The 24,578-nt window shown below is 39.1% G+C and overlaps 1 protein-coding gene across 1 annotated transcript in view; it reads right to left on the bottom strand.

Moving 5' to 3' along the window:
* Positions 1-23,987, bottom strand: part of LOC105484985 (acyl-coenzyme A synthetase ACSM2B, mitochondrial) — a 34,927-nt gene extending 10,940 nt beyond the window's left edge. The window contains exons 1-6 of the mRNA XM_011747101.3: positions 23,827-23,987; positions 15,741-15,925; positions 10,614-10,824; positions 6,589-6,796; positions 4,805-4,948; positions 3,155-3,308 (exon numbers count right to left, since the gene is read on the bottom strand). Of these exons, the coding sequence (XP_011745403.2) occupies positions 3,155-3,308; positions 4,805-4,948; positions 6,589-6,796; positions 10,614-10,824; positions 15,741-15,917 (894 nt within the window). The 5' untranslated portion in view covers positions 15,918-15,925; positions 23,827-23,987. The remainder of the gene's footprint in view (positions 1-3,154; positions 3,309-4,804; positions 4,949-6,588; positions 6,797-10,613; positions 10,825-15,740; positions 15,926-23,826) is intronic.
* Between the last annotated feature and the right edge of the window lie 591 nt (positions 23,988-24,578).

The following is a 24,578-nucleotide window of genomic DNA, read 5'->3' as shown; positions in this document are numbered from 1 at the left end:
ACTGAATACTTGCCATGTTCTGTGTTATGTCATTTAATTTTCACAATAACCTCATAGAGTGTGTACTATCATCCTCATGATTCAGAGGGGAAACCCATGATGTACAAGGTTAAGTAGCTGCTCCAAGGTCACCTAGTCAGCAAGTAGTGGGATCATTATTTGCAGCATGTATTCCTGTAATATAATACCATCTCCATCCCATGCTTTTCTTTATGAAGAATATAATAGAGTATTGTCTTAGTCTGTTTTCTGTTGCTATAACTGAGTACCCAAGACTGAGTAATTTATGAAGAAAAGAAATTTATTTCTTGCAATTCTAGGGGCTGGAGAGTCCAAGGTCAAGAAGCCTTGACCTTGGTGAGAGCCTTCTTGCTGATGGGGACTCAGGGCATCACATGGCAAAGGGGCTCATGAGACAGAGCAAAACTGGCTTTTTATATAACAGACCTACTCTTCAAAACTAACCCACTAACTTGATAACCCATTAATCCATTAATCCCTCATGAGACCCAATCATCTCTTAAAGGCCCCACCTCTTAATACTGTGCCACTGGGGATTGAGTTTGTTGATGAAAGGTGCCAAACTCTGTAAAATATTTGAAAAGATTTATTCTGAGCCAAACATGAGTGACCATGGCCGTGACACAGCCCTCAGGAGGTTCTGAGAACACGTGCCCAAGGTTGTCAGGGTGCACCTTGGTTTTATACATTTTAGGGAGACATGAGACTTCAATCAAGCACATTTAAAAAATACATTGGTTTGGCCCAGAAGGGTGGGACAACTTGAAGCGGGGTCTTCCAGCTTATAGGTAGATTTAAATTTTTTCCGATTGACAATTGGTTGAGTTTATCTAAAGACCTGGGATCAATAGAAAGGAATGCCTTGGTTAAAATAAAGAATTATGGAGACCCAAGTTCTTATTTGCAGAGGAAGCTTTTAGGTACTGGCACTAGGCATTAGAGAGAATAGGTTGTAAAATGGGTTTTTTTTTTTTTTTAAATCAGACTTGAAATCTGTATTGCTGTTAATACCAGAGAGGTATAATGAGGCATGTCCCACTCTCACTTCCTGTCATGGCCTGAAACAGTCTCTTAGGTTAAATTTTTAAAAGAACCCTGGCTGAGGAGGAAGGTCATTCAGATGGTTGGGGGTGGCGAGGCCTTAGGATTTTATTTTTGGTTTACAGGTTTCATCATGAGTTTTGGAGGGCACAAATATTCAAACTATGGCAATGGTTTAAGCAAAATGTCTAGAAAAAATGGCAAATGTGAATATCATGCAATCATTTCCTTCAGATGCTCTTGGTAAACAGATATAAGCTACGAAAATGACGCCATATTCCTTATTGCTTTGCCTTACTAGAAGCTCAACTTGCAACTACATACTCATTTGCTATATTTCTCCTTAATTTCCTTAGTCTTTCCCCCCCTACACCTCCAACTTATATTTTCCTAATGGACTTTATAATTTTGCTTCTGTTTTCATTTTTTTTTTTTTTAATGGTAGAACTTAATAAGAGCCGGTTCAAATCCTTTTGGGAAGGACACAGAGTAAGAATTTATTTAAAACAGAGAATGACAGTATCATTTGAAGATAATTTTCTAAGAAAATTCAGACCACACCTGACTTTTTGACTTTTGAAGATGTCATCTATGCCTTAGCTTGAATCTTTGTTGCAGCCAAATAGATGTCTGGATGGGCCATCAGAGATCTGGGGGCATGGCAGGGAAATAACCCAACCCCTCTATCAAAGAGTCCAACATAGGGTGTATCTTTGTAAGCAAAATGAGGTCATTTTTATTGCTTTGTTGCTACAGGATAATGCATAGCTGCAGTTTGTGGGTCTTACCTAATGGCTGTACCATCAAGTTCTATAGGAAAAAATTCCATTTATTCTTCTGAGTTGCTTCTAGAAAATCATCTTAAATTGGAAATAACCCAATGTTCATTAACAATAGGATGGGGGAAATTTTTGATAGATTCACAGAATGGAATACTACGCAGCCAGTTAAAGAACAAACATCTGATACACGCAACACATGGACTAACCTCACAGAGAATATTTTGAGTAAAAGAAGCCAAATGCAAAAGATTATATATAATGTGGTTCCATTTACATGAAATGCAAGAAGAGATAAAATTAATCTATGGTGATAGAGATCAAACGAATGATTAAGTTATAGGGTGTAGACACTGTCAGAGAAGGAGTATGAACACCTGCAGTGGTGGGAATATTTCATGTCTTGATCTAGTGGTGTTTACATGGGTATCTGATATGAATTGGATGCTGTATCCCCACCTAAATCCCTATATTAAAGCTCTAACTCTCAACTTGATGGTATTTGGAGGCGGGGCTTTTAGGGGTAATTATACAAGGTAATGAAACAGGTGCCCCAATGAGAGCATGAATGTCTTTATTTTTAAAAAGGAAGAGATACCAGCACTGTCTTTCTCAACCATGTGAGAATACAGCAATAAGGCAGCCATAGCAAGCCAGAAAGAGGGGCTCCCCAGGAATCCAATTATGCTGGCACCCTGATCTCAGACTTACAGCCTCCAGAGCTATAATAAGTAAATGTCTGTTATTTAAGCCACCTAGACTATGGTATTCTGTTATAGTAGCCCAAGCTGACTGAGACAGTATCTTAATATAGGTAAATTATTTTCAAACTGTACACTTAGGATGGTGGCACTCTATGTACTCTACCTTCAGTTTGTGTTTTATGCTGCAAATAAAAAAGGAAATGAAATGTGCACTCACACACACACACGCACACACACACACACACACACACAGAGAGGGAGATGGCATCCTCTCCAATACTCCAGCTTTCCCTTTTACATGTGGTTCATCAGCATCTATCTGATAGGTGACACCAGCGGATGAGCCCATTGCAGTTGTTGAGTGAACAAATGACCTACAATGTCTTTCTCCTGAACATACTGCTTTCATCTATATATGTGTCTGTCTCCTTCCCTAGACCATGAACTCCACGAGGTCAGGGATCATTTCCATCTTGCTTACTGAACACTGTTCACCACATGGCAGGGGTTTAGCAAAAATTAAATAAGTTGAAACAAACTACAATAAATTGAAGTGTGCAAACCTCGGGCTCACTCTGAATAACTGGTGCGAACAGGATCCTCTCTTACCTTTAGAATAATCAGTGGGTCAAACGTTGGCAAGAGATGAACAAATGTGCATGCTCCTACTGTCCAAGTTTCCAAAAGTGAGGTTATAATGTTCAGTATCCAACCTGTGTCTGATATGGTCCACATTATATCAGAGCCTTGCAGGCCTGTCCAACTGAAAATACAGACAAAACACATGTACATATAGGTGGGTGCATGCTGACCTTAGGATGTGTGGGACACTAAGGTGTAGGGGAGGAAAGAGAGGTGTGTGCGCAGAGGTGTGTGTGTATCTGCCTGCGGGTTTATAGGCATATGTCTAAGTATAAGTAGGAAGGGGGAAGAAAAGGTGTTCTATCCACACATCCTGCATCAACAGGAGATGAATGTTCAGAAGGTGGGACCCCAGTTGACATGACTTAATATATAATTGGGTCTCATTCTCATTTTACCTCTAAAACTTAGTACAGTTTGTGGCATGCATGTGGTAACCACCCAGGAAAATTCTACTAACACAAGGCATCTGCATGACAAATATTCTAACAGATGCCTTGCCAGGTTCAAGTTTGGCTGAATAGAACTTTGCTTCTCTTTTCTTCAAGTACTGCGAATTGCCCGTACAGCTGATGGTCTTGCACTAAGTAAACTTATCACTTTTCTCTCTTCAGGGCAGAATAAAAGGTTTAGACCTTTCTTAAAGCAAGAATGATTTAGGCTAGACATGAACAACTTTCTTGTGACTGGGAACTGCCATAGTGTATCTTCTTTCCTGAAGATGATTAATGCTTTCAGCTCTGCAGGGAAATTAGGTCATAGTATAAGACTTCTCTAAGTCTCACTTTATATCTGTGAAAAATGAGATCACTACCAAATTTTTGGGGGGAAGAGGAATTTCATATTTTAGTTACATTTAAGTAATTTATCCCCTATCCCCTATCTTTTAGAAACTGCGTTTTACTGCAGCTCTTCTATTGTATAATTTTTATTAACTTATTTAATTTGCTGTCACTATGGTCTCATAGATGGAACATTTATACTTTCCATTTTTTGCATTATTATATTTTCCCATTCTAATAATAAAATTAACATGGAAGGAGGGATCTACTAAAAAAATTCTGATGATTTATAGATATCACTGTGTGAAGACCTTGGCACAGTGTTTCATGATTCCACAAATGGGATTAATGTAGCAGTGGAAAAAAAAAATCCCCAACTATGAGGTCTGTGACCCAGAAATCCTGAGATCTTTGTTCACAAATTTATCCAATTATATCTTCCACTTCAATGAATTTGCAAAGTAATTTGCCGCTGACAAAAACTGCCCTCTTGGAACGTGGACAGTATCAAAGCAAATTGCCAGCACCCCAAACAACAACATAGAGATCAGTCTGGGGAAATGCATGTAAGCCTTTTGCTAATTATTCACCCTGCTAGGCATATGGCTCAACACCTGGAAGAAGTTTTGAGACCCTGTGTTATCTAAAAGATGTGTCCCATTGGAGATCACTGGATACCCAGCACGTGAAGCCATGTCCTCTTTAGCTTTCCTTCTGAATTTTCTTTCTCAGAACCACAAGGTGGTAGCCCAGCCTAGGAGCACTGGATTTGAACTCAGAAAAGTCTTCATGCCTCGTCATACAATTCTCTGTAGAGAGAGAGAGCTCAGCTTACCCAGCATCCATCTTGGCCTTGAGACCCAGGCTTGAGTGGGAATGTTCTGCCATCTTGGGAAGCCCACTGGTCCCACTAGTGAAGTAGATGGCAACTGTTTCATGGCTTCCAGTCTCTACACATCGATGAGTGGTGGATGCCTCGCTGACAGAGACAGAGATTGTCATTTTCTCAGATCTAGCCTGGACACCAGATATCACAGTGACCCATCTTTTCCCACCACCCACTGTGCTGAAAAAAGCAAGTTGATCGAACCACCTCAGAAGAGAGGCTGCTGAGTGATTAATATCATGGGAGTCTGAGTCAATCAGAGTTGGGTTTGAAAACCACTCAAATTTGGCACTTTGTTATCAATGCAACCCTAAACTAGTTATTTAACTTCCCTGTGTCTCACTTTATATCTGCAAAAAGTGAGATCAAGTCTAATAGAGTTACTGAGAAAGTTAACTCTACCACCAAAGAAATGAGCAACTTGCTTAGCAAGAACTCAATAAATGCTAATCTAATTGTTGTGAAGAGCCCTGGCATGACACCAAGTGGACGGAGGTGTGGAATTAATATGAGTTTTCCAAGTACTTTCTTGGCACTCTCTTCTATTCCCTGGAAGCACCTACACATCTCTTGGACATCTCCAGTGTCCTGATTTTGAGCCTTTGAAAGCAGGCATTGGCCGGGCATGGAGGCTAACGCCTGTAATCCTAGCACTTTGGGAGGCCAAGACAGGCAGATCACGAGGTCAGGAGATCGAGACCATCCTGGCTAACATGGTGAAACCCCATCTCTACTAAAAATACAAAAAATTAGCCGGGCGTGGTGGTGGGCGCCTGTAGTCCCAGCTACTCAGGAGACTGAGGCAGGAGAATGGCATGAACCCGGGAGGCGTAGCTTTCAGTGAGCTGAGATCGTGCTACTGCACTCTAGCCTGGGCAACAGAGTGAGAATCCATCTAAAAAGAAAAAGCAGGCATCATGTTATTTATTTCTATGACATCTACCTTAAAGACTATGGCATTAAAAAGGAAAAGCTGAAGTTATCCCTTCAAGTTTCCAATCATATGTGCCCCTCATAGAGGGATTTCAGATTTCAGACATGTGACAGAGAAAATCATTAATCCAGCCAATCATGCTATCAACTTTTGGAAGGACACATGGAGAGACTCTGCCCTTCATCAACCTCTGTTAGAGATACAGAAGGTGGGAAGAAGAGTCTAGAAACTCAGTGTATCAGCCATCTCTTGGGTTTTCCCTCATGACCTTGGCCTCACCCCTGATTTGAGTCATAGTTCCAGTGAATAGTTCTGGGTGGGTTTCAACCCACTTGGTGTTAACACCATGTTGTTTCCAGTGTGCACCACAAGTGATTCACTTTGTGCCCCATAGTTTCTCTGTTTTACCATAGCATGGAACTCTGAGCCACTTTTCATGCATGAGTGTGCAGCCCAGCGTGTGGAGGCAATAACACCCCCAGGGCAACCCTCAACCTGTGGGGGTCAGATGCTGATGGCTCAGTGCTTTTCAGTCCTTTAGAGGACAATCCTGGGAGGCATTATATGTGCTGCTCAGAAGGTCCAGGGAGATCAAGCCCTATTTAGTCCTTGCAATGACTTGAAGAAAAAAAAAAAAAAACAAACAAACTCTTGCACTAGCTTTTATTTCTTCCCAGCTTCACTCTTCCTAGTCCCATGCTCTGCTTCCTGCACCTCCTCAATAAAGCACCTGCACCTAAGTGCTTGGCTCTGTTTCCAGTTTTAGTTAAAACCCAGGCTGAGACATGTAGATACTCACTTTAATAGTTTCTTGAAGTTCAGCCACCCATCCCAGCTTTTCTCAGACACCAGTAACTTAATTCTCAGAGAAGGGCATTTAGATGCCACTGTGTCCACTTCTTGGATGACTTCATCCCCAGCAATGATAGCCTTGGCCTTAGACATCTGCAACCTATACAGTATGTCGGTGGATTTCATCTGGATGGTTCCAGGCATAAAGACGAGACCTAAAGAAGCCAACAGTTTAGAGAATTGGAAAGGATGGTTTTCTTTGTCCGTAGAGAAGCCTGATATAAACATCAAGCAGGGAGAAAGTGTGGAAGGAGAGGATGGGGAAGTAATGACCAATGGAGAGTGTCAACAAAAAAGAGGACTAAGGAATAGGGAGTGAATTTAACCTAGGATTCCCTGGGTTGTCAGAGTCTTAAGGGCCCTACTGAGACAAAGAAAAGAAATTGAAATGCTAATGTCACACCCTTGACAGTCTAAGACACATACAATTCTCCTCACCCATTCTCACCCCTCAAAAAAAAAATTTCTACAGGAGTTTGCTGTATTAAAAACTCTTATATGATAACTAAAGAATCACGAAGAAAGGCACTTGGAATTATCCATGGTCTTGAAACACCAATAGCTCTAGGTCCTGGCTATTTCTTTCAACCCTGGGACACTAAACGCATTTTTCTTAGATGAGAGTGCCTTCAGTTTTACATATACATGCACACACAAAGTATAGTTGTATATATTTATTGGGTACAAAGTGGTATTATAATTTTTGAAGACAATGTGAGATGATTAAATTAAGCAAATTAACATATCCATCACCTCAAGTATTTAACATTTTTTTGTGATGAGAACATTAGAAATTTTTGCTCTTAATGATACTGAAATTTACAGTACTCAATTATTAGCTATATTTAGCATGCTGTACAATTTATCTTTAAAAATTAGACTTATTCCTTGCACATAACTGAGGTTTTATACCCCATGATTATCACCTTCCTAAATTCTAGTTCTTCATTACTATCTTAATGAGACTCCTTTGATTTTTAAAATCTTCTGTAGAATAACTAGACTTAGGGCCAGGCATGGTGGCTCATGCCTGTAATCCTAGCACTTTGGGAGGCCAAGGAAGGCGAATTATTAGAGGTCAAGAGTTCAAGATCAGCCTGGCCAACGTGGCGAAACCCCAGCTTTACAAAAAATACAAAAATTGTCTGGGCTTGGTCGCACATGCCTGTAATCCCAGCTACTCTGGAGGCTGAGGCAGGAGGATTGCTTGAACCTGGGAGGCAAAGGTTGCAGTGAGCCAAAATCACACCACTGCACTCCAGGCTAGACTACAGAGGGAGACTCCATCAAAAAAAAAAAAAGAAAGAAAGAAAAGAAAGAAAGAAAAAGAAAGAAAGGAAGAAAGGAAGAAAGAAAAGAAAAGAAAAAAAAGAAAAACTACACAGGTTTCATTTTTTATGAAGCTTAAACCACATGCCCCTCCTGTTAAATAGCTTTTAATCTTAGCTCACTTTCTTCCCACTCTCAACACTTTGGGATTCTCACTGCACACCTGTAAATATCCTCGAATGTTTCTCTACCATGGTGGTCATATTGAGTCAGACACAGAACAATAGACACAACTTTTCCTCTGGGTTCTCCTTTCCGTCTGGCTATAATTTCAGTATGTCACCTTTCTTTCTGACTTGTTCTCTCTTTCCATGGGCTTCCAGGTTCCTGCAATTGGTTTGGTTGCCTCTGATAGTTTCTAATTCCTGGCTGCATGTATGTCTTTCTCTTTACCCACTCTCATGCTCAGCCCATTGTCCCCAGAATATGGGGTGGTTGGGAATTTTCAGTTGGGGTTAGGCTGTGTGCAAACAGAGGTGGAAAGGGCAGTTTGTGAAGGAGGTTGCTGGAGTTTCTTGAGGTTCTTTTTTATACCACTGTACTTCTCATCCTTTTAATGTAAAAGTTGATGATTCTCAAATTTCTGTCTCCACCTCAGATTTTAGACCCTTAAATTCAACTTGTCATCACTTCTGGAACATCACATGGACATCCCGGACTCAACATGCCCAAATTGAACTTGTCGTCTTTTCCTAACACATCCATATCTCTTTCTATATCTGTGTTCTTCACTCCAGTGAAAAACAGCACCATCCACCCACTTGCTGAAATGTCTGTGACTTCTCTCTCTCTCCCTCATGTCTTCCTTGAAAAACGCTGTTATTCGTTCCCCTCAATTGCCTGTTAAATCCACTTATCTCCATCTCTACTACCTCAACCAAATTGAAGCTATCACCATTCCTTCACCTCTTATTGGAGATTTCCAATCCCACTATTGCCTTCTTCATCCCATTCCCTATTGAGCATCCAGTATGACCATCCAGAGGATGATCATGTCACTCAATGCATCAATGGTTGAGTGTTACTCAATCCATCAATCATTTTCCATTCACCACTGGATAAATGTCTACAACTCTTACCATGGCCCACAAGGCACTGCCAATTTAGCACCTGGCCACCTTTACATGTTCATTCTATTGCCACTACTTTCTTTTTATGGCCTGGACTTTAGGCACACAGATATCCTTTTAGGTTCTTTTGTAATTTCCAAGCTTCCCTCCCCTGTGACTTTGAAAATGCCTCTGCAAAAATTATGACACTGAGGGAAATCTGACACAGCTGACTTCATCTTGTTTCCAACCTCATAAGCTATCTGTCTTTGCTCATTCCTGGACATAGTCCAAGCTAACTATGGGAGGAATCCAGCTTATAGTCTAACTTTAAAATAAAAATGATAATAGCTCCTTCCTGAAACTACCTCCCTCCATGCTTGGAGACTGAAACTGCCTTTGGAAAAATAACAAATTGGTCACAAGGCTAGAATTATAGTTCAGGAGTCATGGAGCCAGAGGTCACAAGATTTGTAACCTCCCCAATTTCTCCTGTAGATTACTTCACTATGGTAAAACCTAAGACTGATGTTTGAGGTGTTCTTCAGACCTTGCATTCTGATGGACCAGCTTGCACTACCCAGACCAGTAACTGATACCAAGAAACTAACTCAACCAGTTCTGTGATCTCTGAGGAGTTGACTCAGTACAAGAAGACAGCTTGAACCCATGTTTTCATCCCCAGCCAAACATATCAGCATTTCCTATTCCCTAGCCTCCTGCATGCCAAAGCATCCCTGAAAAACTCTGGTCTCTGATTTCCTGGGGAGGTGGATTTGAGAAACATCCTCCATCCTTCAGCTTGGCTGTCTATGCAATTATTAAACTCTTCTCTACTGCAACTCCTACTGTTTTCAGTGTTTGGCTTTTCTGGGCAGAAATCATCAGATGATTACATCTTCACATATGCTGTTCCCTTTGCTTGGCACAACCCTCTCTATCTCTTGGCAAAATCCTACTCATCCTGCAGATCTCAGCTCAAATATCACTTCCATGGAGACTTTGTTACTCCTCATATTGGTTAATTCAAGTCTTCTTTTAGACCAGCATTGGCAAACTTTTTCTGCAAAGGGCCAAATAGTAAATATTTTAGGTTTTATGGATCAGATACTCTCTTGTTCCAACCACTCAAGTTACCACTATAGTGCAAATGCAGCCACATATAATATGGAAACAAGTGGGCATAGCTGTGTTACAATAAAACTTCATTTACAAAAACAAGCTGTGGGCAGGATTTGGCCTGCAGGTCACAGTCTGCCAAATTTGTTTTAATAGATTTTAATAGAATTTTCATGCCACTTATTATAATTCTGATTAAATACTTATATGTGCAATTAATAGTTCAAGAGCTTTCTCCAAAGGTCTGTAAGTCCCATGAATATGTAAATTATGCCGTTGTAGTTGTTCACTCTGCATAAGTGCTTGGCACATAGTTCGCTTAAATAAGTGGAAGAAGGGAGATGCCTTTCTTCATATGAGAGAGGACAGTATGCTCCAAGGAGGGGACTTCTTTTGGAAGAGGTGGCTGCATTTCTCTGCTATCAGTTTTCTTCACAAGGAAGACAGTTCTCTGTCAAGGTAGTCAGTTACCAACCTGCTCGAATGCAGCCCAAGATCAGCAGCCACCACTCAGGCACTCGGGGCAGCACCACTGCCACACGGTCCCCACGCTGCAAGCCACAGGCTTCCGAGAGGACGTTGGCTGCCTGTTGGCTGATTTCATTCAATTCTCTGAAATTCCATATCAATTCCTTCCCCTTCCCATTCACCCACCACAGGGCTGGGCTCGGGGGTCGCTTGCCAGCCTGAAGAAAGAGATGCCCTGTTGATTAGGGGGCACTGGTACACAAGTAGGTAGGATAAATTCCAAGTCTTGGGATTGCCAAGTTGGTGCTTAGTAAGCTCTTTTATCTCAGCACCTCCATACAGTCTTAAAAAGTATTGAAAACCCTAAAGAGTTGTTATTTATGTGAGTTATATCTATCAATATCTACCATAGTAGATATTAAAACAGAATTTTTATAAATGCATGCTTTCAGAAATAATAGTAATAAACCCATTATATGTTAGCATGCATAATTTTTTATAATGATAAAGTATACTTTTCAAAATGAAAAAATAATGAGGAAAGTGGCATTATTTTATTTATTTATTGCATCTATTTATTCTGCAATTAACTTTAATGTTTTAGGAGAATAACATTGGATCCTCTCATCTGCTTCTGCATTCACTCTGTTGTGAGTACCAACATGTACCTTCTGGAAAATGCTATTGAATACTTATGAAAGAATTAGAATAAAAAGGCAAATATCGCTTTAGGTTTATTTATATCTCTATTTACTTTTTTTTTTAATTTTGTGGTAAAAATACATATAACATAACATTTCCAATTTTAACTATTTTTAAGTGTATGGTTCAGTGGCATTAAGTACATTCTCATTGTTATGCAACAATCACCACCATCCATCTCCAGAACTTTTTCATCATCCAAAGTGAAAACTCTGTCCCCATTACACAATCACCCCTCATCCTCTCTCCCCTTAGGCCCTGATAAACACCATTCTACTTTCTGTCTCTATGAATCTGACTATTCTAGATACATGATATTGTTTGAATATTTGTCCTCTCCAAGTCTCATGTTGAAATGCAATACCCAATGTCAGAGGTGGGGCTTGGTGGGAGGTGATTGGATCATGGGGACAGGTCCCTCATGAATGGCTTAGCACCATCCCCTTGGTGATAAATGAGTTTACATAAGACCTGGTTGTTTAAAAGTGAGTGGCACCTTCTCACTCTCTGTCTTGCTCCTGATCTTGCCCTTTGTTGTGCCTGCTCTTTCTTCATCTTCCACTATGATTGTAAATTTCTTGAGGCCCTCATCAGAAGCAGATGCCAGCACCATGCTTCCTGTACACTGTGCAGAACTTGGGCCAATTAAACTTCTTTTCTTTATAAATTACGTAGTCTCAGGTAGTCCTTTACAACAACATAAGAACAGCCTGATACAGAAAACTGGTACCAGAAGTGGGATATTGCTATAAAGATACCTGATGATGTAGAAGTAACTCTGGAACTGGTCATGGGAAGAAATTGAAGAGTTTGGAGGGCTTAGAAGAAGACAGAAAGATGAGGAAAAGTTTGGAACATCTTAGACACCAGCTAAATAGTTGTGACCAAAATGCTGATAGAATTATGGACAGTGAAATCCAGGCTGACCGGATTTCAGATGGAAATAAGAAACTTTTAGGGAACTGAAGCAAAGGTCCCCCTTCCTATACTTTAGCAAAGAACTTGTCTGCATTGTATTCATAGTCTAGTGATCTGTGGAAGTTATAACTTAAGAGTAATGACTTAGGAAATCTGACAGAAGAGATTTTTAAGCAACAAAGCATTCAAGATTTGACCTGAATGTTTGATGAATAGATAAATAATTTTGAATATACGTAACAATGGAATATTATTTCAGCCTTAAAAATGAAGGAAATTCTGACATGTTACCACATGGATAAACCTTGAAGACATGCTAAGGGAAATAAGTCAGATACAAAAGAACAAATACTGTATGATTTCATTTATATAAGGTATTGTATTAGGCTGTTGTTGCATTGCTATAAAGGAATATCTGACACTGGGTAATTTATAAAGAAAAAAGTTTAATTGGCTCACAGTTATGCAGGGTGTACAGGAAGCATGGTGCTGACATCTGCTTCTGGTGAGGGCCTCAGGAAGATTACAATCATGGAACAAGGTGAACGGGGAGCAGGTGCATCACATGGCAAGATCAGGAGCAAGAGAGAGAGAGAGCATAGGGAAGTACCACGTTTGTTTAAACAACAAGATCCCTCATGAACTCATGCATAGCCAAGGGGATGGTGCTAAGTCATTGGTGTTGGACCTGCCCCTATGATCCATATGCCTTCCACCAGGCCCTACCTCCAACTCTGTGGATTACATTTCAACATGAGATTTGGAGAAAACAAATATCCAAACTATATCACTTTGCTCCTGCCCTTCCAATTCTCGTGTCCTTCTCACATTGAAAAATACAATAATATATTTTAAAGAGATTTTTTGTCTATTTGTTAGTAAGTATTTGGGCCGTTCAACCTTTCAACTACTGTGAATAAAGCTACTGTGAACATGAGTGTACACATATTTCTCGGAGACCCTGATTTTAAGGTTTTTTTGGTGTATGCCCAGAGTTGGAATTGCCAAATGGTAATCCTATTTTTTAATTTTTTGAGAAAATGTCATATTGTTTTCCATAATAGCTGTAACATTTTACATACCCATCATGATGCACAAGGGTTCTATTTTCTCTGTTTTATTGTAAAATAGACTCTTCGCATATCCCCTGAAAGAGTCTCATGGATCCTCAGGGGTTCTCAGATCATAGTTTGAGAGTAATGATGCAAAATGAAAGAGAAAACATGTTGGCAATTTTATTAGATATTTCAAAATTTGGCTCCATCAGAGTTACACCACCTTGTGGTAACACATGAGAGTGTCTGTTTCTTCACAGCCTTGCCAATAGAGTTGTTAAACCTTTGTATTTTGTTCTTGCTCATTCCTGGGCATAGACCAAACTAACTATGGGAGGAATTTAGTTTATAATTTAACTTTAAAGCAACGATGACAATAGTCTCTTCCTGAAACCAACTCCCTTCTTGTTCGTGGACCTAAACCCCTTTGTGAAATTAATGCAATTCCACGGCATTAGAATTATGGCAGATGATAGGGACCTCAATTCTGCTAAGCTATAAGCATAGTCAAGCAGTAACCAGCTGTTGTTCCCTAGCTTGCTTACTGCTTAGGAGTCATGTAACCAGAAGCCACACTTTGTAACTTCACCAATAGCTCCTGTAGATAACATCACTATTGTAAAATCTAAGACTGGCCTTTGAGATATTTTTCAGACATTTGCATTCTGGAAAATGTAGTGACACTACCTAGACCCATGACTCTATAGCAAGGAACTGACTTTACCTGTCCTGTGACTGCCTTACCCAGAAACAGACTCAGCACTTGAAGACATTTCTCACATCTCTATAATTTCATTCCCAACCAATCAGTAGCACCCATTCCTTAGCCCCCTGCCCACCAAATTGTCTTTTGATAACCCTAGTCTCTGAGCTCTCAAGGGGGCAGATTTGAGAAATATCTCCCATCCTTCCACTAAGAGGCCTTGTGATAATTAAACTATTTTTCTGAAAGAAAAAAAATCTTTTGTATTTCACTAACAAGATAGGTGCAAAAATGTTATTTCAGTAAAATTTTCAGTTGCTTTACTCTTATTATGAGGGAGGTGATAATTTTTTTATGTTTAATGGCCATTTGAGTTCACTTTTTTGTGAACTATCTGTTCATATACTTTGCCCAGTTTTATAATGAGTTGCACCCTTTTATTCTTGGTTTCTACAAGCTCATTTCATATTATTAACTTTTTGCTGTCATATGAGTTGAATATTTTCCCCACAGTTGTCATTAGTCATTTATTTTGCTAATGGTGTTATCTGTGAATGGATAAATTTTTTTATGTTTATATAGCAAGTTTACTTTTACGGATTCAGAATGGTGAGTCATGGTAGTAAGGGCCTTCCTCAATATTTAAAGGGCCTTCCTCATATTTAAAGGAAGTATAACTTTAAAAAAATCCAGAAATCTAAATTTTTGTTTGAAAATTTTCAATTTTAAAATGTTAACCTCATGTTTTTTTTTAAGAGTACCCACACCTAGGGCTGTCTTCAGTCTAGAGGCAAAACATTTGCAATCTCCACACAAAGACTGTTTCATAGTGTTGGGAACTTAGGACATCATGTCATAATCATGACTCTTTTTGAGCACCAATGTATTAAGCCCATGCTGGTAGCTCCACCCCTTCCCCTACCCCTAGCCAGAATGAATCCTTCCATCCTACAGAGTCACAGGACTTCAGGTGAAGGCAATTGATGGATCAGCAGTGAATGGATTAAAAGTCTAGAAGCTCAGGGCTGGGAAGGAAAATCAGAAATTTCTTCAACTTTTTATTTCTTGGATGTCTCATATTGAAGCCCTTTTGATAACTGTTGCCTCATAACTATCTTACTTGCACACCTGTATTGACAGGGACACGTGACCTAACTTTCTGGGAAGACTCAGTCTTTGATCAGTGCTAATTCGCCCCCCACTTTTTTGAGAGACAGGATCTCACTCTGTGGAGTGTGGTGGTGTGACCACGGTTCACTGCAGCCTCCAACTCCTGGGCTCAAGCAATCTTCCCACCTCAACCTCCTGAGTAGCTAGGACCGCAGGTATGCACCACCATGCCTGGCTAATTTTGTTTTAAAATTTTTGGTAGAGACAGAGTCTTCCTGTGTTGCCCAGGCTTAATTTGCTGTTATTAGATTCAAACCTACCTCTTCTACGAGCCCAGACCACTAGTCCTCATTTCACCCTGGGAGGTCACAACAGAGCATGCACAGTCTACATACAGTGTAAACAAACTGTGTGTTGGCTGTCAGGGAGTTACCAGGTTGCCACGCTCCTATGCCTTTCTTCCTTCCAAGCTCATGCAGTCTCTCTCCCATACTCTACTGCCTTCATGGAAGATGAGTGTTTTGTCCATAGCATATTACAGTGCCTTACATGTAATAAGTACTTAACAAATATTTACTGAATTAATGGATGAATTTTAAAAGCCAACCGAATTGTCTCACTTTGTGCCTCTTTTCCACCCCATTACCTTCTCCATGTCAGCCCAGTGATCCAACACATCACTAGCAAAGTTAAACTTGGCCGGCACTTCCTGGTGGCCCCACTGCACGGACACCAGTTGCCTAGTATTAATGTAGAGAGTGCGGCTGGACATCTGAGTACCCCACAGGGTGCAAAGTCCCTGAACTTTTCGCAGCCAATGCATGTTCAGACCTGTAAAAGAAAGAAGAGACACAGATGAGAGCTTCTTTAACAGATTGCTCTACTGATCATCAGCAGCTTCAGGAGATTCATCCCAACCTTATAGGATTCTTTCCAGGAATTAATTTGCTGTGGTTATGAGCAAATTGGCACTCAGCATCTGTTTCAGTCTCCTTGTGGGGTGCTGTTTTCTAAAGGCACAAGATGATACAGACCCAATCCTAGATCCTATGTCTTCAACACTTCTGACAGTTTTGTGAACACCCAATTTCATATAATAAATCCCTTTGCGCTAAAATACAGTGGGTATTGTATTGTTGTTCCCAGAAATTCACTCCCTTCCTATTCCAGGATTATAAATCCCCATTCATTTTTATGTGACTTCCCAGTGCCTTCAGGAGGAAGAATATGTATCCACCTCTCATTGACTTTGGCTTGCTCATGAAATATGCTTTGGTCAATGAGATGTGAGTGTCTGGGATTGTATGGTTCATCAGAAACTCTCACATTTCTCCCCTCTGCCTGAGACTTGCATAACCCAGCTCATGCTGTACTTTCAGACTGGGACTCAGAACAACAAGAAATGTGGAGTTGAGCTGAGCCTAGAATGGCCACTAGCAACACACAGACCCATAGGGGGAAAATATGTATGACCAAAAGCTACTAAGATGTATAGGGTGTTTGTTACTATAGCAAATGCTATCTAATACAAGTAGCATTCTTTTCTTTAAATTGAATCTGGACTGATACATCCTAAATCCCAGATCCTATGCATCTAGTGTGCAGGACCTAATACAGTCACTTTGGAAATTGTAGCTGTCATAATTTTTGTTTCTATATAAGTTCTTTATTGGTGACTTGTGACTTTTTTGTGCACCCATCACCTGAGGAGTATACACTGAACACTTACAGTATACACTTAACAGTATACATTTAACCCACTTTGTACCCTTTTATTCCTCACCTCCTTCCCATCATTTCCCCCAAGTCACCAAAGTTCATTGTATCATTCTCATGCCTTTGCAATCTATAGCTTAGCTCCCACTTATGGGTGAGAATATATGATGTCTAGTTTTCCATTCCTGAATTACTTCATTTTGAACGATGGTCTCCAATCCCATCCAGATTGCTGCAAATGCCATTAAGTCATTCCTATTTATGGCTGAGTAGTATTTCATTATATATATATACCCTATATATGATACTATATATTATATATACTATGTATGCATTATATATAGTATATATGAAATATGAAAAATTCTATTTCATATATATTTACATTTTATATAATATATATTATATGGATATTATATATATTGCCACATGCCTGTGCCTTTCTTCCTTCTAAGCTCATGCTGTCTCTCTCCCATACCATGCTGTCTTCATGGAAGATGATATATATATTTTATATATATATATTAAAAAAATCCATAAGCTTGGAATGAAGAAAGGCACAGGAGTGTGGCAATATAGATATATATATTATATACATACTATGTTATATATAATATATAGATATGTGTAATATATGGATATTATATATATTTATATATAATATATTATATAAAATATAATGTAATATATAATATAATATATAATATATCCATATGTTATATTATAAATATGTTATATATAATATACTATATACTATATATCTATATCTATATATACTATACTATTATATATCTATATCTAAGTGGTGAGAGTGAGCATTTATGTCTTGTTCTAGTTCTCAGAGTGAATTTATATATATAATAGTATAGTGTATATATAGATATATAATATATGATATATAATAATATAATATATAATATATAATAGTATGTTATGTATAGATATATAACACTATACTATTATATAATATATACAATATTATATATAGAGGTACATAGCAAACTATTATATAGTGTGGCCATATATAGTATATAAATATAATATATAAAAATATATAAAAATTTATATTTTTATATATAAAATGTTATAAAATATGTTTTTATATATTTTATATATTTTAAAATATTTTATATATAAATGTTTGCATATTTTATATATAAATATTTGCATATTTTATATATAAATATTTACATATTTTATATATATTTATATTTTACATAATATGTATTGCCACACTCCTGCGCCTTTCTTCCCTCCAAGCTCATGGTGTCTCTCTCCCATACCATACTGCCTTCATGGAAGATTTTATATATATATATATAAAAAATATATATGTTATATGTTCATGAGCTTGGAAGGAAGGAAGAAAGGCACAGGAGTGAGGCAAAATATATTATATATTATATACAATATAAATATATATAAAAATATACAAATATATTTTATATATTTTATGTTTTATATATACTATATATAGCCACACTATGTAATATATAGTATATATAGATATATAAAATATATATATAGTATTATATATTATATTATATATTATATAATTATAAAATGTATATATGATATATTTCATATATATATCATATATATTATATAATTATATATACTATACTACTATATATAAAATATATGTTATATATTTATATAGAAATATTAAAAATATTTATAAAATATGTAAATATTATATATTTTATATATATACCCAAGTTTCTTTACTTGTTGATTGACAGGCATTTGGGCTGGTTCCATATTCCTGTAATTGTGAATTGTGCTACTATAAATGTGCATGTGCAGTGACTTCTTTCATATAATGACTTATTTTTCTCTTGGTAGATATCCAGTAGTGGGATTGCTGGATCAAATGGTAGTTCTACTTTTAGTTCTTTGACAAATTTCCACATTGTTTTCCATAGTGGTTGTACTAGCTTACGTTCCCACCAGCAGTGTAGAAGTGTTCCCTTTTCACCACATCCACATCAACATCCATAATTTTTAAAATTTTTTTATTATGGCCATTCCTGCAAGAATAAGGTGGTATTGCATTGTGGTTTTGATTTGCATTTCCCTGATCATTAGTGATGTTGAGCATTTTTTCATATGTATGTTGGATCTTCTTTTGAGAATTGTCTATTCATGTCCTTAGCCCACTTTTTTATGGGATTTTTTTTTTCTTATTTTTCTTGTTTGAGTTCCTTCTAGATTCTGAATATTAGTGCTTTGTTGGATGTATAGATTGTGAAGATTTTCTCCCACTCTGTGGGTTGTCTGTTTACTCTGCTGACTATTCCTTTTGCCATGCAAAAGCTCTTTAGCTTAATTAAGTCCCATCTATTTATCTTTGTTTTTGTTGCATTTGCTTTTGGCTTCTTGGTCATAAAATCTTTGCCTAAACAAATGTCTAGAAGGATTTTTCTGATGTTATCTTCTAGAATTTTTATAGTTTCAGGTCTTAGATTTAAGTCCTTGCTCCATCTTGAGTTGGTTTTTCTATAAGGTGACATACGAAGATCCAGTTTCATTTTTCTACATGTGGCTTGCCAATTATCCCAGAGCCATTGGTTGAATAGGGTGTCCTTTCCCCACTTTATGGTTTTGTTTGCTTTGTCGAAGATCAGTTGACTGTAAGTATTTGGGTTTATTTCTGGGTTCTCTATTCTGTTCCTTCTGTTCCATGGTTCTATGTGCATATTTTTATACCAGGACCATGCTGTTTTGGTGACTATGGCCTTATAGTATATTTTGAAATCAGGTAATGTGATGTCTCCAGATTTGTTCTTTTTGGATAGTCTTGCTTTGGCTATGAGGACTCTTTATTTGGTTCCATATAAATTTTAGGATTATTTTTTCTAGTTCTGTGAAGAATGATGGTGGTATTTTAATGGGAATTGCACTGATTTTGTATATTGCTTTTGGCAATATAGTCATTTTTACCACATTTATTCTACCCATCCATGAGCATAGGATGTGTTTCCATATGTTTGTGTCATCTATGATTTGTTTCAGCAGTGTTTTGTATATGACCAGAGGATGAGTCCAGGGACCGACTAGACACACTTTAAGTTGGACCTGAGCTAAAACTCCATGAATCACCTGACCTCCCTAAGCCCCTACTTTAACTGGAGTACCACAATGACGTTTTGGGCCCCCTGGAATCAACATCAACTCAGAGCCAGTGTCCAGTAGTCCCTTAAATGTCTCATAATTTCCCTTTCCCCAGTGCATAGTTACCCTAGTAAAAGGCCGGAGGTCTCCTTGGGGAAGGATGGGATAAAGATTCACTGCATAAATTGTTGGTAATGTAGTGGGGTCCTTGCTCAAGGGGACCAGGCCTCCCCTTTATTCAAGGGGTTCTGGGTCTGTAAACTGGCTCAAGTCTGGAAAATGATTGAGGAGCCATGATTCTGTTTTTATAATTCAAATTAGTCTTTTGTCCATTTGACCTAGAAGTTTTCTGCTTGCATAAATTAGGCTTCTTATCAATTTCATTTCTGGGAACGCTGTGATTAATTAGCCAATGCCAGAGCTCTACATGAGTCAGACCACGCTAATTGCCACTTTGCCTCTGCTGTCCATTACAGTAGCGATGTCCACCTTGCCTTTGATGGATGGGTGCTGCCACTTGGCTCCTGCCACCTCAGGATCCAATTATTCCCATTGTATTTAAATTTTGTAGTTGAGTGACTGCAGTTCCCACTGTTAGATCTGACATACAGAGAAGAACAATTACAGGGTCCTTCAAAGAGGCAGGTGTTGCCCTCACAAATGTATTTTGTAAGGCATTGGTCAAGGGTACATCTTCTGGATGCTTCCAGCTGGGAAGAGTAGGTCTAAAGCAACTAATCCACTCCACCATCCAAATCTCCCTAAGTCTTTGGATCCCTTCCTCTACATTAAACCAGGGGAGATCAGGCATTTCTAGCTTGCTCATGGTGGGCCATCTATTAATCCATATTTCAGTTAACCAAGCAAATAAATTATTATAACATTTTCTAACTCCCCAAGCTGCAATATTAAATGAAGAATCCCTACTTAATGGGCCCAAATCCATAAATTCAGACTGATTCAACTCTATGTTCCTTCCACCATTATCCCACACCCTTAATATCCATTCCCATGTCTGTTCTCCAGATTTCTGTTTATATAAATTAAAAACTCAAGCAGTTATTATCTAGTGTAGTGAACCTCCTGATGTGTCACACTCTCAACCTCACCTCTAGGGGCCCACAGGGACTTTAGTCTAGTTATAAGTCTAGAAGCAAACAGGAGTGTTGGGGGTGGCTCCTGAGGAGAATCAACATTGTCTTGCTTGGCAACCACCTCAGAGGAGGCCATCACTGTTGCCTTAGGCAGTGCAGAATTTATCCCCTCAGACAAAGGTGGAAAGGCTGATGGCAGCATGGGTTAGGGAGGGAATGCTGCCACTACTGGGTGGGTGGGAAGCTGTTTCTTCTGGCAAAAAAAGTTCACCAGAGTTTACAAACTCAGTGTCCCCAGCTTCACCAGGGTCCTCCCACATGTTCCCATTCCAAATTGCAGGGTCTTATTATTTTCCAATTTATCAGGGGAAACAGCCCCCAATATTTCAACATAGGTTCTTTCTATTTTCCCTAAGTGTCAGATGGTCTGAGGAATAAAGAGAAAGAGTACAAAGAGAGAAATTTTACAGCTGGGCCTCCAGGGGTGTCATCACATATTGGTAGGACCATGATGGCGACCTCAAGCCACAAAACCAGCAAGTTTTTATTAGGGATTTTAAAAGGGGAGAGGGTGTACGAACAGGGAGTAGGTCACAAGGATCATGTGCTTCAAAGGGCGATAAAGGTCACAAGGCAAATGCAAAATTAGAATTACTGATGAGGGTCTATGTCCCATTGTGCACACATTGTCTTGATAAACATCTGAACAGGAAACAGGGTTCGAGAGCAGACAACCAGTCTGACTAGAATTTACCAGGCTGGAATTTCCCAATCCTAGTAAGCCTGAGGGTACTGCAGGAGACCAGGACACATTTCAGTCCTTATCTCAACCGCATAAGACAGACACTCCCAGAGTGGCTGTCTATAGACCTACCCCCATGAATGCATTCCTTCCCCAGGGTTGTTCCTTGCTGGGAAAAGAAGTGAGCGATATTTCTCCTACTTGCACATCTGTCTATAGGCTTTCTGCAAGAAGAAAAATATGGCTCTATTCTGCCTGACCTTGCAGGCAGTCAGACCTTATAGTTATCTTCCCTGGTTCCCTGAAAATCACTGATATTCTGTTCTTTTTCAGGATGCACTGATTTCATATTGTTCAAACACACGTTTTACAATCCATTTGTACAATAGTGGTCCTGAGGTGATATACATTGTCAGCTTATGAAGATAACAGGATTAAGACATTAAAGTAAAGACAGGCATAAGGAATTATAAGAGTGTTAATTGGGGAAGTGATAAATGTTCATGAAATCTTACAATTTATGTTCAGAGATTGCAGTAAAAACAGGCATAAGAAATTATAAAAGTATTAATTTTGGGAACTGATAAATGTCCATGAAATCTTCACAATTTATGTTCTACCTCAGCTCCAGCCGGTCCCTCTGTTCGGGGTCCCTGACTTCCTGCAACACAATCAATGCCCTCACTTTAACAGTAGACACTTGGTGAGGCTGGGCATGCATCTTTCATTGCAGGTCAGCCACTCACATGATAAGAGCTTATGTCTGTTTTTCCACAATTTCAGCTCTTTCTCTACAGGAGATTAGACTCTCACTCAGGGCAATCTTGGCAGATTTGAGGCTCAATATCTGCTTCTGAAGCTGGGAGATAGAATCCCTGAGTTCATCATTTTCTTTCATCACTTTATCCACTGAACTTAGGAGCAACCAACCAGCTTCATTATGTTCCTTGGTTCTCCATGTATGGTCAAAGGTATTATGTGTAGGGTCACTAAACTCCTTGCCTCTCATGAGCAATGAATCAGGAGTGTCAAATGCATTTATTTTGTATAACTCTTTAAATAGTTCACATCAAGGACTATCAGTGGTCTCCATACTATTAGAAGTAAAGTCCTTAGTATTTTGGGATCTAATCATATTAAGGAGCCAACTCCATAAACCCCAAAACCAACAAAACAACTCCATCCTTAATATACTATTCCTCTAGAACCACTTCTGGTACCAAAATATGTATTAGTCAGGGTTCTCTAGAGAAACAGAACTAATGGAATATATATACTTAATAAACTCATATATATAAGTATATATATGAGGTGCAAGGAGAGCCAGTTTGAGTTCCAAAACTGAAGAACCTGGATTCTGATGTTCAAGGGCAGGAGGCATCCAGCACAGAAGAAAGATGTAGACTGGGAAGCTAGGCCAGTCTCTCTTTTCATATTTTTCTGCCTGCTTATATTCTAGCCATGCTGGCAACTGATTAGATGGTGCCCACCCAGATTAAGGGTGGGTCTGCCTTTCCCAGCCCACCGACTCAAATGTTAATCTCTTTTGGCAACACCCTCACAGACACACCCAGGGTCAATATTTTGTATCCTTCAATTCAATCAATTGACACTCAGTATTAACCATCACAGTGTCTGACATTTCTGTCTCCTTTTTTTCTACAGAATAAGAATTGAAGATTTCTATACCTGCTCCTGAGCAGAACTATGCATTGCCTTTGTACCTGTTGGTCCCTCTCTTTTTCCATAACAGGCTCTTCCTCATTCTTCTGGCCTCACCTCCTCTGAGATTCATCCTTCTCTGACAACCACCCCACTCCCAGCCCTCTGTTACCACCTTTTTCCAGCTGCCCTCGTCTCTCCCTGTTGCTGTGATAAAGGTACCTTTTCCTCTGCCCAGTGTTTCCTCCTCACTAAGACTTGACAGGTACTGTCTTTCATGGTCCCTAGGAATTTCTGCTTTTCTGTGAGGATTTTTGCTCTTCTCACCAGCTGTGACTCTAAAAGATTGGTGAGATTATCATGGATTATGACCCCATCAGTCCATTCCTTGAAACAGTGCTCACCTGCCAAGTCCTCTCTGGAGGTCTTTCTGGGGAGAGCTTGGACCACCCTCTTCTCCAGCCAGCAGCTCCAGAATTCCTACAGCCTTGGAAGAGAGCACGGTAACTCAAGAAAACAACTTCACAATCCCTGCACTCTTGGAAAGACAGCACAGCTAATCATTGACAGTGGATAACTTTGGAGTCTTTCCAAGAGTAACAGCAGTCCTCCTAGCCAAGTTTACAGACATTACAAAATTAGCGCATTTGAGGCCAACTGGACTTGCACTTTCAATCCAAGGGGCATGAAGCAGATTTATGCCCAGGACTGACAGAAAAGTATTGCTTCAACCAAAGAGAGAGAAATGGAGCTCACATGGGCTTGATGAACGCTCTTTTAATTCTTTGCTTTGCTTGGTTCCAGCATACCACTTTTGTCTGGTTTTCCTCTTGCTTTTTCCTTCTCTTTGGCTGATTCCTCCTCATCTTCATCCACACTCACTCTGTACATTACCTCATCAAATGTCATAGCTTGGATACCATGTGGCTTGCCAATGGCCCACACATGTGTGTATCCAGCCTGGTTTTCTCTCCTGCATCCTCATCTGCCTGACTTCTCCACCTGGATATCGAACAGGCATCTCAAACATACTTTGTCCAAAGCTAAGAGGTTGATCATATCCTTCCCTGTCCTCTCCCATTCCAGGTATGGTTTTATCCATCTCAGCAAATGACACCCCTATTCCTCCAGCTCTTTCAGCATCAAATCTTAGAGA

Source organism: Macaca nemestrina, chromosome 18 (genome assembly GCF_043159975.1).
Source record: "Macaca nemestrina isolate mMacNem1 chromosome 18, mMacNem.hap1, whole genome shotgun sequence".
In the NCBI taxonomy this organism is placed as follows: domain Eukaryota; kingdom Metazoa; phylum Chordata; class Mammalia; order Primates; family Cercopithecidae; genus Macaca; species Macaca nemestrina.
The sequence above is the reverse complement of the archived record's forward strand: the minus strand, read 5'-3'. Positions and strand labels throughout refer to the sequence as shown.